Genomic DNA, 13901 nt, shown 5'->3' with positions numbered 1-13901 from the left:
TCTACTTTTGATTGGAAGCCTTGCTGATAACATAAGTGGTAGGTTAACACATACTTGGTACCTTAGATGTGTTATGTACTGTGTTCTTACAGTAATACTTAACTTTGTCTTAAATTTTTTTTGGCATTTCTAGGCTATACAGTTCCTCTGGAACATTTTTCGAATTGTTGCAAATCTCCAAAAAAATTTTCCAATGTATTTATTGGGGAAAAAAATCCATGTGCAAGTGGACCTGCACTGTTCAAACCCATGTTGTTCAAGGGTCAACTGTACTTGAAATTGCATTTTTAGTATAAAAGCATCTGAGACCTGGGCGCCTGGGTGGCTCAGTGGGTTAAGCCGCTGCCTTCGGCTCAGGTCATGATCTCAGGGTCCTGGGATCGAGTCCCGCATTGGGCTCTCTGCTCAGCAGGGAGCCTGCCTCCTCCTGTCTCTCTCTGCCTGCCTCTCTGCCTACTTGTGATCTGTCAAATAAATTAAAAAAAAAAAAAAGCATCTGAGACCTATAAAAGGCTAATGTAAGATACATGGAGCCTCAGCAAGGATCTCAGTACCTTCTTTCTCTGGTCTCGTCCAGCACCTCCTGCCTGGGTTCTTCCCTGCACTTGGGGTTATGGTGGGGGATTGGGCAAATGCAATGCTGGGGCAGGTGCTCCATTGTGTCATCTCCAGGCAGTCCTCGGCAGGTGCTAGATATTACACTGTAGTGAGAAAGGGATGGCACAAAAATGGTGGAAAAAGAAAGGAGGGGAGCTGATTGGGACAGCGACACTGATGCACTTTCCCACCTCCTCATCTTTATTTAAATGCCATCTTCTCAGTGGGTCTTCTCAAACCTTTTTAGAATTGCAGCTCATTTTCCAGCTCTCTCCATGGTCTTTGCTTCGTTTTTCTCCTATAGCTCCTATCATCACCTAACGTACTATATTTGTTATAGATTTTATTTTGTTGTCTTTTTCTTCCCATCGGAATAAAGGCTTCTTGAGGGTGGGGACTTTTCACATCTGGAACAGTATATGGTACGTCCAGGTGCTCAGTATTTGCTGAATGAATCAATGGGTATCTCATTTTCTCTGCTTGGCTCTTTTCCCACTCCCACAGAGTTGTAAAATTAAGAAAGGAAGAATACAGACAAAATATAATGGGAAAAGAGTCTGTTCCCTAGTCCTGAAGAAAATAAGACTGAAGAGAAAAATATTCAGCAAGATAGACTCTGTTTACACTGAGTTGTGGTGTCTCCCCCCCCCGCCCCCCCCGTAAGCAAACTCAGGTATGATCTTGTATGTATTGGGATATGTATGGGAATGAGAGGACAGACTTTTGGAATGGTGATTATTCCTAGAAAATATGAGATGTATCATTAATTATGACTGTTTAAACTATTATAACTATAAAGGTTGTTAGGAGCCCTCATAGAAGCCTAGTCTTAGACCCAAGTAGTTTAGTTTTCTTTCTGGCAGCAAGACCCAGAAACTTGGCCTGCTTTCCTCTCTGACACTTACCTGTACTTTTCTGAGGTTCTTCCCCCCCCGCCCCCCGCCCCAAACAGGGAAGCCAGAACTAGTGAGTGATTAAGTTGAATTTAAGCCCAGGTCTCTTTGATTTCTTTCCATAGTACTGTGGGAAAAAGCTGAGGAAGGAGACAGAATGTGGGGTAGAAAGAGAACCGTGGCTGGAAAGGAAGAAGGAAAAGGAGAAATGGGAGACAACGAGGAAAAGCCTGCAGTCCTTGGATACTTAGGTAGTCCATGACTAGGCCCTAAAATTGTGTACAATTTTTTGTGCTTCTCAAAAAGTAGTTCAACAGATTTTTCAGAGATCTGTGACAGCAAAAAGATTTTGAACCAACCACTGAACCATGTAGTTTGTAGTATTTTTAATGAAGCTATTTTAAATGGATTTTTTTCTCTTTCTTTCTTTTCTTTCTTTTTTTTTTTTTTAAGATTTGTTCATTTATTTTAGAGAGAGATATTGAGCAGGAGGAGCAGAGGGAGAAGAGAGAATTTCAAGCAGACTCTGTGCTAAGCACAGAGCTTGAGGCTGGGCTCCATCCCAGGACTCCGAGATCATGACCTGAGCTGAAATCAAAAGTTAGACACTTAGCTCACTGTACCAACCAAGTGCCCCTTAAATGGATTTTTTCCCCCTTAAAATAAGGAAAGGGATGATAGAGTTCTCCCTGGGCCAAAAAGCTTATAAAAGCCTGATTATAGGCAAAAGGGTGAAATAGGTTAATTTTCTCAGCTGTTTCTGTGAAAGCAGAAGTCATGGGTATTCAGTTTCTATCGCTAGAAATATTTGTGAGACATTGAAGCCCAGTAGATTTACAGGATAGAGTAATTCACAGTGTTTTATAGAATTTGACAAAGTATGGTTTGCTTGCATAAATTTCCGAGTTGCCTGCAAAATGCCTTGGGGATTTGGGACATGCGCTTTGACACATGGTGTGGGAAAGGATGAAAACACAATGGTCCTGGAGAATCTGGGGTAGCGTCTAGCATCCACAGACCTTATTTGAGGGTCTAGGGCAGGTATGAGCAAACACCGGGGATTGGAACTGCTGCAGACCCAATCTAGCTGCCTCCTGTTTTTATAATTAGGACACAACCATGCCTATGTATTTCCATATCATTTATACTTGCTTTCAGCTACAAGGACAGAGTTGTATAGTTTTTACAGGGATCGTATGTCGTGGAAAGCCTACAATATTTGCTATGTGGGCTTTTACAGAGCAAGTTTGCCAGTCTTGGCCTAGGGTCTAAGTGGATGAGGGAAACAGGAAAAGGCCTGTACTGATTGCATGTATACCTTCCTTTAAAATCTGTATCTGTAGGGGCATCTGGCTCAGTCATTAAGCATCTATCTGCCTTCCAGCATCTTGGGATCGAGCCCTGCATCGGGTTCCCTGCTCGGCGGGAAGCCTGCTTCTCCCTCTCCCACTTCCCCTGCTTGTGTTCCCTCTCTTGGTCTGTCTCTCTCTGTCAAATAAATAAAATCTTAAAAAAAAATGTATCTGTAGTATGTCCATCTGTTAACAATCTGTGGGTCCATGCTGGCCCTAATTTATAGACACAGAAGTAAATTCTCTGTGCACACACTTTGATTTTATGTGTACACACATTTGAATAATGTGTGTATACGTGTTATTTAACTAAAGTTTAATTTTGGCCCATGTCCCATAATACGTTTCCACTTGAAACTTTCAAATTAAATTTAAGCATTTTTTTTTTCAGAGAACGTTTTTGTACTTTCAAAACTATTGTGATAGAACAGTTCCAATTAGGCAACTCCCTGGGAAAAGATAATTCGTCTGGCAGCAATGGAAGAATCTGAAAATTTTCTTTACTGTTGTGTTTTGAACTATTAATCATCGTCAGCTATGATTGTTCTCACAAATTCCCAATGACAATTTTCATTCAAATGGTGCCGTATATTTGAGTAGTGCTTTATCAAATATTTTCATGTGTATATTATTTCAAACAACTCTGTGATGTAGGCAGGGTAGAAATATTACCAAGCACCGCATTTCCTATTGTTTTCAAGTGTGAAATTGAGGCCCAGGGGGACTCTGATGATTCCTTCCTGCTCACACAGGGAAGTAGTGACTGCACCCGGGCTAGGATCCTATAAAATTGTTAGTAACTGGAATTACTCTTTGCTTTCGTATTTGTATGTTAACATACACAAAAATCAGAATGAAGAATATTAATTTCTACTCATCCATGCAATGAGGATAGAATCTTGTAGCCCAGTTGTCAGGATTAGAGAACATGTATGAGCTTGCTCAGGACAGTGCCAGGAGCGGAATAAACACTTAGCAAATTATGGCTATTATACTTTTCCCAGGGTTATGGGATTGTTTTGATTCTCTTAATTAGAATATACCATTTATTAAACTGTACCATTCTTAACTTTTCTTTTGCAAAAAAAGTACAAAAACTATTATCTGTCTATGGTTGCAGTTTTTTTTTTTTTTTGACAGATCACAAGTAGGTAGAGAGGCAGGCAGAGAAAGACAGGAGGAGGAGGCAGGCTCCCTGCTGAGCAGAGAGCCCGATGCAGGACTCGATCCTAGGACCCTGAGATCATGACCTGAGCTGAAGGCAGAGGCTTTAACCACTGAGCCACCCAGGCACCCTATGTTTGCAGTTTTATTCCCCAAGGGAACTAACAATATTGGAACAATTAAACACAATACAATGTATCAAACTCAAATAAAATGCAGCTTTGGAGTTCATGTTTCAGGTTTTTTTTTTTTTTATTGTAGTGGTATCATTTACTTTGGTAAATTCATATCCCGATTTAAAATGCCCCAAAACAAATAATTTTTTTAAATAAATTCAAGTACTGTATTTTAAAGTGTACATGTTATACACACAAGAGCTGCATAGCGGAATTACTATAACAAGCAATTACATTCATGATGCCCAGTACTGTTCTGAACACTGCATGTAGATTATACTAGATATTGTTTTATTATGATTACTGTTGCTTAGTACAGTAACTTTAGTACAATAGTTTATATGATTGCATTTTTCAAAGCATTAATGAAGTTAGTAGTAGCATAGCATTTAACTAATATTGAATGAAAACACTGTATAAGATGTATTTTAGGACAGATGCTTACACAAGAATAAGCATTTAACATGCTATTGTATCCTTGACAAAACAAAATCATCCCTTTTGCTAAATGGAATAAGAGAGGCTGAAAGGAACCTAAAGGTAATTGAAAAAGAAAATTTTAAAATTGTATATCCCTGTATTATGTTAAAGATGATTTAACATAATTTTCTCCTGGTTAAAATATATATTTTGTTCTGAGTGAAATGAGAGCGAGAGAGATTGCAAAGACTGGTAAGGAAAATGCTAACTGAGCGGTAGCCCTTTGATGATACTTTAGCTGGGAAAAAGTATGGTAAGTTGTACTCAACATTTTTTTTTTTTTTTGCTTAGAAAAAAAGTGATAGCCTATAAATTTCTAATGTTTTAAAACAGGTATTTATTATTTAAGGTCTTAAAATAAATAAATATGCCTGTATTAAACAAATTAAGTTGTTTAAAAAACTTTGCAACAATACTTGGCTTATTCACAAATAGATTTTCTGTCCGTATTTATTACAGTTTGAACAATTTAAAAACGGAAATCCTGCAAATACTCATCACTTACATAACAATATTGTTCTCTTAACTCACATAAATGATTGCAAGAAATATTTATAATACTTTTACCTAGTATCTTACCTAATGCTCACATTGAATATTCAAATTAGTCACATTTAATTTTACAGAAGGAAAAGTTGGGATGGTGAGATTAGAGAACTCTATTCTAGTAATGGTAGCAACAAGATTTTCATCTTTTGTTTGTGCCACTGGCCTTCTGATTTTTTTGTGGGGGAGGACACAACCTTAAAGTTCCTTGAATAAAGTAACTCTTTGGAAATCAGATCATATTACAAAAAGCTTTTGGATGAAGATTAATTTAAATTTATTTAATCATCAGATTAGCCAGGGGTGTGTTCTATAGTTTGTTTGGAAGTGCTTGTGGAAAGTAGCTCTGATATTTTTCTAAGTATGCAAATGATTGTCTCAAAAAAAAAAAAATTTTTTTTTTATATGTGACTAGTGAGTCCTCTTTAAAAGTTTGTTTACGATTGCTTTCTTTTTTAAGTAGAAAAATCTTTTTAGCTATAACCAGTCATGGAATAATGATGAATAAGTCAGTATGATTCTTAATATAATACAATCATACCTAAACAGTTTGTTCCTTTTCCTTAGAATACTCAGCCACTGAGTGAAATTTCAAAGACTTTTAACCAAGCCACCTTAATGCTTATAGTCTCTGATAAAATTTCGAGAGGAAAAGAACACTATTTGGAGTAAACAAAATAGAAACCATACTGAATTTCTGATTTTATTTTGAAGCTCCTCCTCTTCAAAGAATGCATCCATAATTAGATTCAGAGAAATTGTGTCCCTTCCTGTTTGTTTTCTGAAGAGAATCACACATTAATCATTGCATACATACTTAATAACTTACATTTTGGGATAGAAGGCAGTCAGCATGGGCCACCATGGTCCACCCTAATGTCATTTTCAAATCCAGTCAAGTACTGTCAGATTAATTAGCTGCTGATGGAGGTTTGATAGAGGGGATACTGCATGATCTTCTCATGATAAGCCTGACTTCTATATCTGGTAGATTATCCTGCTTAGTCTGTAAACACCCATCATCAGTGGCTGCTAAATGAAGATCAAATCGAAGAGAAACCGATTTTTTCCTTAATCGAGGGTTATCTTTAAAGAAGGAGCCTTCCCATTCTTTAATAACTTCATCCACTTTCTCTGTCCTGAAATGATACAATAAACCTTTCCATGTGAAGAAGTATGGATCTATTAAAAATATGTAATATGGATTCCATATGAAAAAGAAATCAAGAAATTTATGTAATTCATAATTGACACATTTTGAATTATAACTCACAATTTACATTGGAGTTTATAATTTACACTTTAAAAATCACACAGGTTTAATTTCCAAGAAATTCTATGGAATTTTCATGTTTTGATTATATTTTTGGAAAAATGGTGAATTAAGGATTGAGTACTCCTATATCTGAATTTTGTTTAAATATATTTACTCATGTCAGATTTTTAAAAATAGCATATTAAAATTATGTTTGAAAACATGCAAAGATTACTGAAGTTTGCATGTGCTTATTAGTCAAAGTTATTTTACTTACTGAATAGTGCCACGAGCCTCAGTGCTCTCCTTCACAATATTTCCATTTAGTATTGCCTGTTTGGTCATTGTTTCCACTTTTTCGTTCTCATACTTTTGTGGGAGTTTCGTTGAAAAAGATATTTCATTTATAATGGCTGTGAAAGTGTTATCGTGAAATGTTAAACCACAGTGTTGTAGTGCTAGTCACAGTTGATTCATATGTCAAACTTCATTCAAATATTACTTGTTTTTGCTACTTTATAGTATTTAGTTATAATCCTTATAAATGGAACTTTATTTTTTAAGTTTGTTTACTTATATCAGAAACTCACCTGAAGGTAAAACAAAACCAACTCTACTTGTCGAAGGTTTTTGTTCTTTTTTCTCACCTTGGATACAACCATAATATCTGAAATTGGAAAGAATTATATTATAGAAGCAACACTGTTAGCATATAATTGAAACAAATGCTCACCAGGAAGAGAATGGATAAAATGTAGTGTATTCATACAATGGAAATTCTATCTAACAATGAAAATAAATGAACTAAGGGTACACTGTTTCTTTATGGATGAATCTTCTAGTATAACACTGAGTGGGAAAAGAAAGGTAATTTGTAGCTAATTTTATAAAGGTTAAAATAATAGGCAAAGCAATTTCATATTTTGTTCAGGGATATATATACATATTAGTAGAAAGGAATATTTAAGGCTAATAAGCATCAGATTCAGGAGCTAGGTTAGACTAAGAAAGAGAATGGGGGTTTGGGATAGGGTTAGGTGCCTGGAGTGGGGGTGGGAGACTTCAACAATACCACAAATATTTTCACTTCTCAAGCTGGGGGAAGTGTGTACATGAACTTCATGATATTCTTGATATTTTCTTGTATATCTTAAATATAGCATAGTGAACATTTTAAAAATTGTACTAAAGGAATATTAAAGACCACTTTTTCAACATCTTCAATGATTAGGCATTAAATAAAATCCACAACCACTTATTTTATTTAACAACAAATTATATGTGTGTGTATATTAACATACCACCGTTTTAAGCACTTTACAAACAATCTATTCAATGCTCACAGGAATCCTATGAGGTGGGTAGTATCATTCCCATTTTATGGATGAAAAAACTGAGGCACAGAGAGGTTTGGTAACTTGCCTGGTGTCACTCAGCTAGTAAGCGGTAGATTTTGAATTCAATCCATGTTTTTCAAAGCTTTAGTAAATGTCAAAACTTATTATAGGTTAAAGAAGTTTCATCTAATTTTGTAGAAGACTCAGAATTCTGGAGCAAGCAAGAATAAGGGTTTCTTTCTATGGGAACATGGAAAATTGGAGGGTGTCCTGTGCTCAAAGCCATGTGACCTTTTAAGTGATTGCCGATTATGAAACTGAATTAGTAAGAATTCCTCTTTTGTGATATTTTGATACTTTTGTTATCAAGGAATCTGGAAGTCTTTTAAATCATGTATTCAGAACTAAATTATTATTAATTTTGGCTTTTGATCTGTGGTGGGAGTGGGCCCTGGGTGGGGGGAATGTGGTAATATGTGCATTTTCGAAGCTTTCTTTGTGGGTGGTCCATAGAAGACACTAACTAATTCTAAAAGAGATGTAGGACAAGGAAAATGAGCAAGTCCAGAAAGGTCATTCTTGTAGTGATTGAGAATTATTTACATTTTGCTATAGGCATGAAGGGCTCTTTGTTGTAGCTACTGTCCCTGACTTTGGCCATTCTGTTCATAATTTTGGGAGGCTGGAACTAGTTCTTCCACAAATTCTCTACAATGCCTACTAATCCTATTTTGCTGTAGGAACCCAGGGAGCATGCCATGCTGATGATGGCTTTTTAGACGTAATTTCTCTACCTCAACAAAGACAGAAGTTCTGTATTTCTGGTCACTTGCCGCTAACGACTGTATATGGAATTAGGTACCTGATTTCTTCCTTTTCTAGGAGGCGGCGATAAGTGGCGATTTCTTGTTCTAGCCTCATCTTCGTGTTGAGAAGCATCTCGTGCTCTTGAAGCTGCTTTTCAATGCCCCGCCTTACTTCCTGCAGCTCTTTTTCTAGTCCTTCAATCACGGCCTCTAGATCTTGCAGCTGCATCTGGTAATGTTGCTCACTGGCGTGTAGGGAGTTTTCAAGGCCCCTTTCCTGTTTTATATAGACCTTCATCAGTGAAATCAGTGAAACAAAATGTGCTGCTGAGATCTGATTTACAATGTCTCCATTCTATCGTGTTCTTCCAAAGTTTGCCGTAATGGTACGTCACTTAGGCAAAAGATGCTTCCTTACAACTGTGTGGAGGACTCAAATGAAAAAAATTTATATCTAGATAGCTAGAGAGCTTACTATTTCAAAGGAATCCCGTGATAATTCTTATAGCCAAAAAAAAAAAAAAAAATCTGCAGTGTGACTGACTTATTATCACTCTAATTTATTTGGCTTTTTAAAAATTGGAAATATAGAATATTGAATGTTAAAGCAGAGCAGGCTGCTTAGAAAAGGCATTTTAGGAAGGTATTTAATATTTTTTACTATTAGAAATTTTAGGCTTGGAGATAGAAGACTCCCTCCTCTCCCCTCCGCCCCCTCCCCCACAAAGGCTATATTCTCCCACTGCAGCAATTAGAGAACCCTAGGATGATAAGAAAGGATTACTTCCTTTTTATAGCCATGAACTAGACCTTGAACGAATTGAGAATAGCCATGGCCATGATGGGGGAGGTTAGTTGAACTAGGACCAGGGATAGAATTCTGTGGCCTTGCTTTTCAAGTTTCTTGCTGTAAGGTAATGGGCATTATTCCTTTCTCTCTTTCTCTCTTAATCAACAAATGTCTGGGGACTCAATGGGCCAGTCTCTTTTGAGCTCATTCTCACCACCGCCTGGAGAGACTCAATTTCCACTTGCAGGTGGTGCCACTGGCGTCGCGCTTCCTTGAGTTCTGCTCGAGCTGCCTTTAAAGCCTCTTCATCTTTGTCCATTTTTTTGCTCATATCTTCTTCTAGCTTTAAGAAAGCCACCAGCCACAAGAATAACAGAAACAAAGAGCGCTCTTGAAAATGAGACCTTTAAAAGTCATCCTAGAAACACAGCATAGGTACCTCATCAGTTTTTCTTTAAACTGTTAAATTTCAAAAGTGCGTCCCAGGGCTTAGTTACTCATTAGTCAGATGTGGGAGCAAGTGAATTGCTTCAGTGTTCTGAGACATAAAATGAACCTCAGGCATTTCTTCCTAATATGACAATCTATGAAATGCAGAGAAAAATACTTCTATTAAATGAAAAGTAACATTTTGGAGGATCTAAGTTTGAGGCCTCTAATTCTTAACTTTCTATTATTTATGGCCTTATGAGGAAGATGGATTGAAACTTAGCTATTATTCCCCCCTGTATTTTCTTGTAGGCTGCTTTGTAAAAGCAGATAAAGTTATGTATCTGAAACCGATCAATTCTGGAACTGGGCATATGGACAGAGATTAAATACTGCTGGGAAGTTATATTATGAATAATTTAGAGAATTAGGTTATCATAGGCATTAGAGGCTCTAAAATGACTTCCGTAGAAGGAGAACCCACAGTCGATTTACCTTATTTAAATGATCTTTTTGGAAAGCATGTTAATCTTGGGTATCTGGGGAAGTAGCCAAAATTACATCTTTAAAGATTGTTTTCTAAATGTCATCATAATAAATAACAAGTGGAATATGTTATATTTGGCTTTGAATGTTCTTATGCTGATGTCCAAATCAAATGAAAGTATCCTTTGACAGAATTCTCAACATTTGGTCCCAAGAGCAGCAGGGGCAATGTATGGAATTGATTGTAGTATTTTGTAGCAAAATTTACAACTTATTAATGCTTTTATTAAAATGCATTTTGCAATAACAAATTTTAATTTGATGGTACGATAGATTTTTTTTTTAAAGCACTGTTGGGGCGCCTGGGTGGCTCAGTGGGTTAAGCCTCTGCCTTCAGCTCAGGTCATGGTCCCAGGGTCCTGGGATCGAGCAGGCATGGAGTTCTCTACTCAGCAGGGAGCCTGCTCCCCACCCCCCTGCCTACTTGCGATCTCTGTCTGTCAAATAAATAAATAAAATCTTAAAAAAAAAGAAAGCACTGCAGTAAATGAAAGTTCACAAATAAAGTTTAGGGCAAGGCATTAAAGAACAAAATTCATACATCTCTTTTGGTTTGTTGTATCACTTTTTCTTAGTGTTAAGTTGGCAAAGTTAAGCAGTAACACTTAGCAAAACAACTACAAAAGAGAATGTCAAGAATGTAGGAAATAGGAGAGCATAAGAATGCTTGTATCGGCTGGTCTTTTGGATTTTGTGTATGGAAACAGTAGCTATGTTTATGTGGTAGCTAGATGCTGAAGATGGTCCCCAATGACCCACACCTCCCCAAATTCATGTCCTTGTGTGGTTCCCTTCCTTACCAAATCTGGGTGGCCCTTCTGTCTTGCTTTAGCCAGCAGAATGTGGCAGAAGCGCCAGCTATAGCCCTAAACCTCAGGAAGCCCTGACAGCTTGCACTCCTGTGCTTTTGGGAAGCCTTGGGCCAACATGTTAAGAAGTTTGGATACTGGGCTGGAGAGACTGCAGAGAGGACAGATGGAGAGAGACCCTGAGGGGACCCAGAGAGAGAGAAACAGACCCAATTGTCTCGGCTGAGCTGGCCTTCCAAAAATCCCCTGCCGAGGCGCCAGACACGGGAGTGGGCCACTTTGGATGTCCCAGCCCAGCTGTGCCCCAAGATGATTACAGTCTCAGCCAATGTCATGCACAGCGGAAGAATCACCCCCACTGAACCTAGTCAACCCACAAAATCATGAGAGAGAATGTCATGGTTGTTTTAATCCAGTAAATTTGGGGGTAGTTTGTTCTACAACAATAAATCACAAAAAGCTTATGTTTCTTTATTTTATAATAATGAATCAGGCTTCCCTGAATTTATTCTGACTTTCTGAATTCTTTGGAAAAAAAAAACAACTTCTAAAGTAGATACACGTTAAAAAGACCCTAAACAAAACTTACTGTAGCCTTGCCTTTTCCCTTTAATTTGCTAATTTTGGCATTGTGACTTACACAATAAATAACTTTCATTGGTACCATGGCCAAATAAAATGTTTATTTGGTTTATAATTTTCAGAAATTATCATCTAGTGATTTTTTCCTTTCTTTTTACAAAAGGTGAGTGAACTGTTCCAATACTTAAATATCCCAGTGACTTTGATTGATCTAGGATATTGATCATTCTTTGTGAAGAATGAAAATATTACCTAGAGGTAAAATTTATATGGTCACCAAAAATGAATTGCTAATGAAATAAAGTCCTATGATTTCCTAGAAATATTTTTTCACTTTTGGTGATTGTTCTTAAGTTCACTCTTTGCTGTATTTGGGTGCCTGGAATAGAATTTGAACTTAGATACAATAGGTAAAACAACACCCAAGCCCAAAAACCAACCCTGAATTTTTAAATCTTCTTCCTAAAATATTTGTTTGTGCATTTATTTAAATGTTTGAGATCTTAATTAATTGCTAAATGTGTTGTCACTTTAAAACCAAGTAAGTCTATGAAATTAGGATTTAGCCTTTATTCAACGGGGCTCTCCCTCTTTTTAATACTTAAATATTTCATGACTTGTACTGGAAATAAACATTTCTCATCTTGTAGTAAAAAAGCCAAAATCTGTAAGTCAGTATCAATTTGGGGGATTTTGATTCTCCCAATTTATATCACTGTTTCTGAATGCCACCTTCACATACTTAGATAATTTCTATTTATAACAATCTGGTATAAAACTGATGACAGAAACCTTTCAGAAATATTTTACTTTGTTTTATCTCTACGAAGTGAGCAAGGCTAATGCATGTTACCATAAAGCTTGCCATTTTAAAGACGTTATTGAAACATTCTCTATAAATAACTCTGTAATATCTTCGAAGGGTATCTGAAATGCCTCCTTCCTGAAGGATGGCTAAAAGAGGTTAGAGTGCCCCATTTTATTGCACGTTGGCCCCATGTTTTGTTAATGATAGGAACCTCACCACTGATGTAAAAATCACCAATGGACACGAATCAAATGGCCACATAACAGTATAATCCTAGCGTTTCCCCCTGTGGTCCCAGTCACATCGCAGTAAAACCTAAATTCCTTCCCCAGTAGACGCTGCATTGAAAAGGAAATACTGTACCTCAGAGAGGCCGGGACAGGAATTGGATAGACAGGGATTGTCTCCTTATCCTGGAAGGTGCCTGTCTGTATGAAATCATTACCTGGATCCTTGTTGAGAGCACGGTCTCTATCTGATTTCTCGTGAGGAGCTTTTCATAGTTTGCCCTGATCTCATTGAGTAGCTGGGACAGCTCCATTCTTTTCCCATCCTCCACCTTGGCTAAGTGAACCTTATCGATAGGATGAGTCGCTGCGGCAGAGCTGGTCTGTCTGCGTCGAGCAGAGACTCAGCTCCGCGGAGCCTTAAAGACGCAGAGCTCCGTTTTTCAGAAGCACCATAATTCCCGTGCTTCCAATTAGTTATGCAAATAGGCAGATCCTTTTCTCCTGCTGTCCTTGGTAGAGTAGAAGCCTCAGACTCTCCATAAAGGAACAGGAAAAGGAAAACCTCCTCAGCATTCCTGAATTGGTTCTCCGTAAAATTGAGCATTTGAGGGGTGGAGGTGGGGGTGGGGGGTAGGGATGTCCACTTAACCTTGGGTGTAAAGAAATGGGGAATAAGGTGAAGAAAATTGTATTTTGTTTTCCCCCAAGATTCTGCATGCAATTAATGAGGGCTGAAAACATGATAGCTAAAATTTTATTTTATCGTTTTTCTTGCCATTTGGATTATTTAAACAAAGATGTTGTGGTGGGGCATTAGAAGATGTTGTAAATCTTGAATATTTGGACAGGAATTGGGAAAAGCTACCATCAGATGAAGCTGACAGTTGTCATTAGCCATGGGACTGACTGTATTTCTCTCAAATGCATACTGTGTGGCTGCTAGTCCCATGGCGCAGTTTGATGTCTTGAGGTGGATTCCTGAAGGCATACCCAGAGGAAGCGGCAGTGAGAGCTGAGAGTTAACATTTCCAGTACTTTAACAAAGTTGAAGAAATACAACCAGATGGTCTGTGTTCAGGGGGTCTTCACTGGGGAAGACTC

At 37.6% G+C, this 13901-nt stretch overlaps 1 protein-coding gene across 4 annotated transcripts; it reads right to left on the bottom strand.

The window, feature by feature from the left end:
- Positions 1 to 4202: 4202 nt before the first annotated feature.
- KRT222 (keratin 222) lies at positions 4203 to 13193 on the bottom strand. Of its 4 annotated transcripts, none has more exons than XM_047705883.1 (6): positions 12934 to 13115; positions 9611 to 9739; positions 8663 to 8883; positions 7054 to 7130; positions 6741 to 6876; positions 4203 to 6347 (listed from the first exon to the last, which is right to left on the bottom strand). In XM_047705883.1, exons 2-6 carry the CDS (start codon positions 9725 to 9727, stop codon positions 6119 to 6121), a joined length of 780 nt encoding a protein of 259 aa, XP_047561839.1. In that variant the 5' UTR covers positions 9728 to 9739; positions 12934 to 13115; the 3' UTR covers positions 4203 to 6118. The 4 variants fall into 4 exon arrangements, with proteins under 4 accessions (XP_047561839.1, XP_047561840.1, XP_047561841.1 ...); XM_047705884.1 differs by having other exon boundaries at positions 9611 to 9735; XM_047705885.1 differs by having other exon boundaries at positions 9611 to 9735; positions 13016 to 13086.
- Positions 13194 to 13901: the final 708 nt, after the last annotated feature.

The sequence above is a fragment of the Lutra lutra genome, chromosome 16 (genome assembly GCF_902655055.1).
Source record: "Lutra lutra chromosome 16, mLutLut1.2, whole genome shotgun sequence".
Classification (NCBI taxonomy): Eukaryota; Metazoa; Chordata; class Mammalia; order Carnivora; family Mustelidae; genus Lutra; species Lutra lutra.
Note: the sequence above shows the minus strand (reverse complement) of the source record. Positions and strands in the feature narration are given on the sequence as shown.

Excerpts from the sequence above, each read along its gene's own strand:
- KRT222 (XM_047705882.1), bottom strand. The coding sequence starts at position 13,111 with ATGGAGCTGTCCCAGCTACTCAATGAGATCAGGGCAAACTATGAAAAG. Across the intron at positions 9,740-13,015 it reads TGCTCTCAACAAGGATCCAG|CTAGAAGAAGATATGAGCAA; the intron begins GTAATGATTTCA and ends GCTTTCTTAAAG. Across the intron at positions 7,131-8,662 it reads CTAGAAAAGGAAGAAATCAG|ATATTATGGTTGTATCCAAG; the intron begins GTACCTAATTCC and ends TTCCAATTTCAG.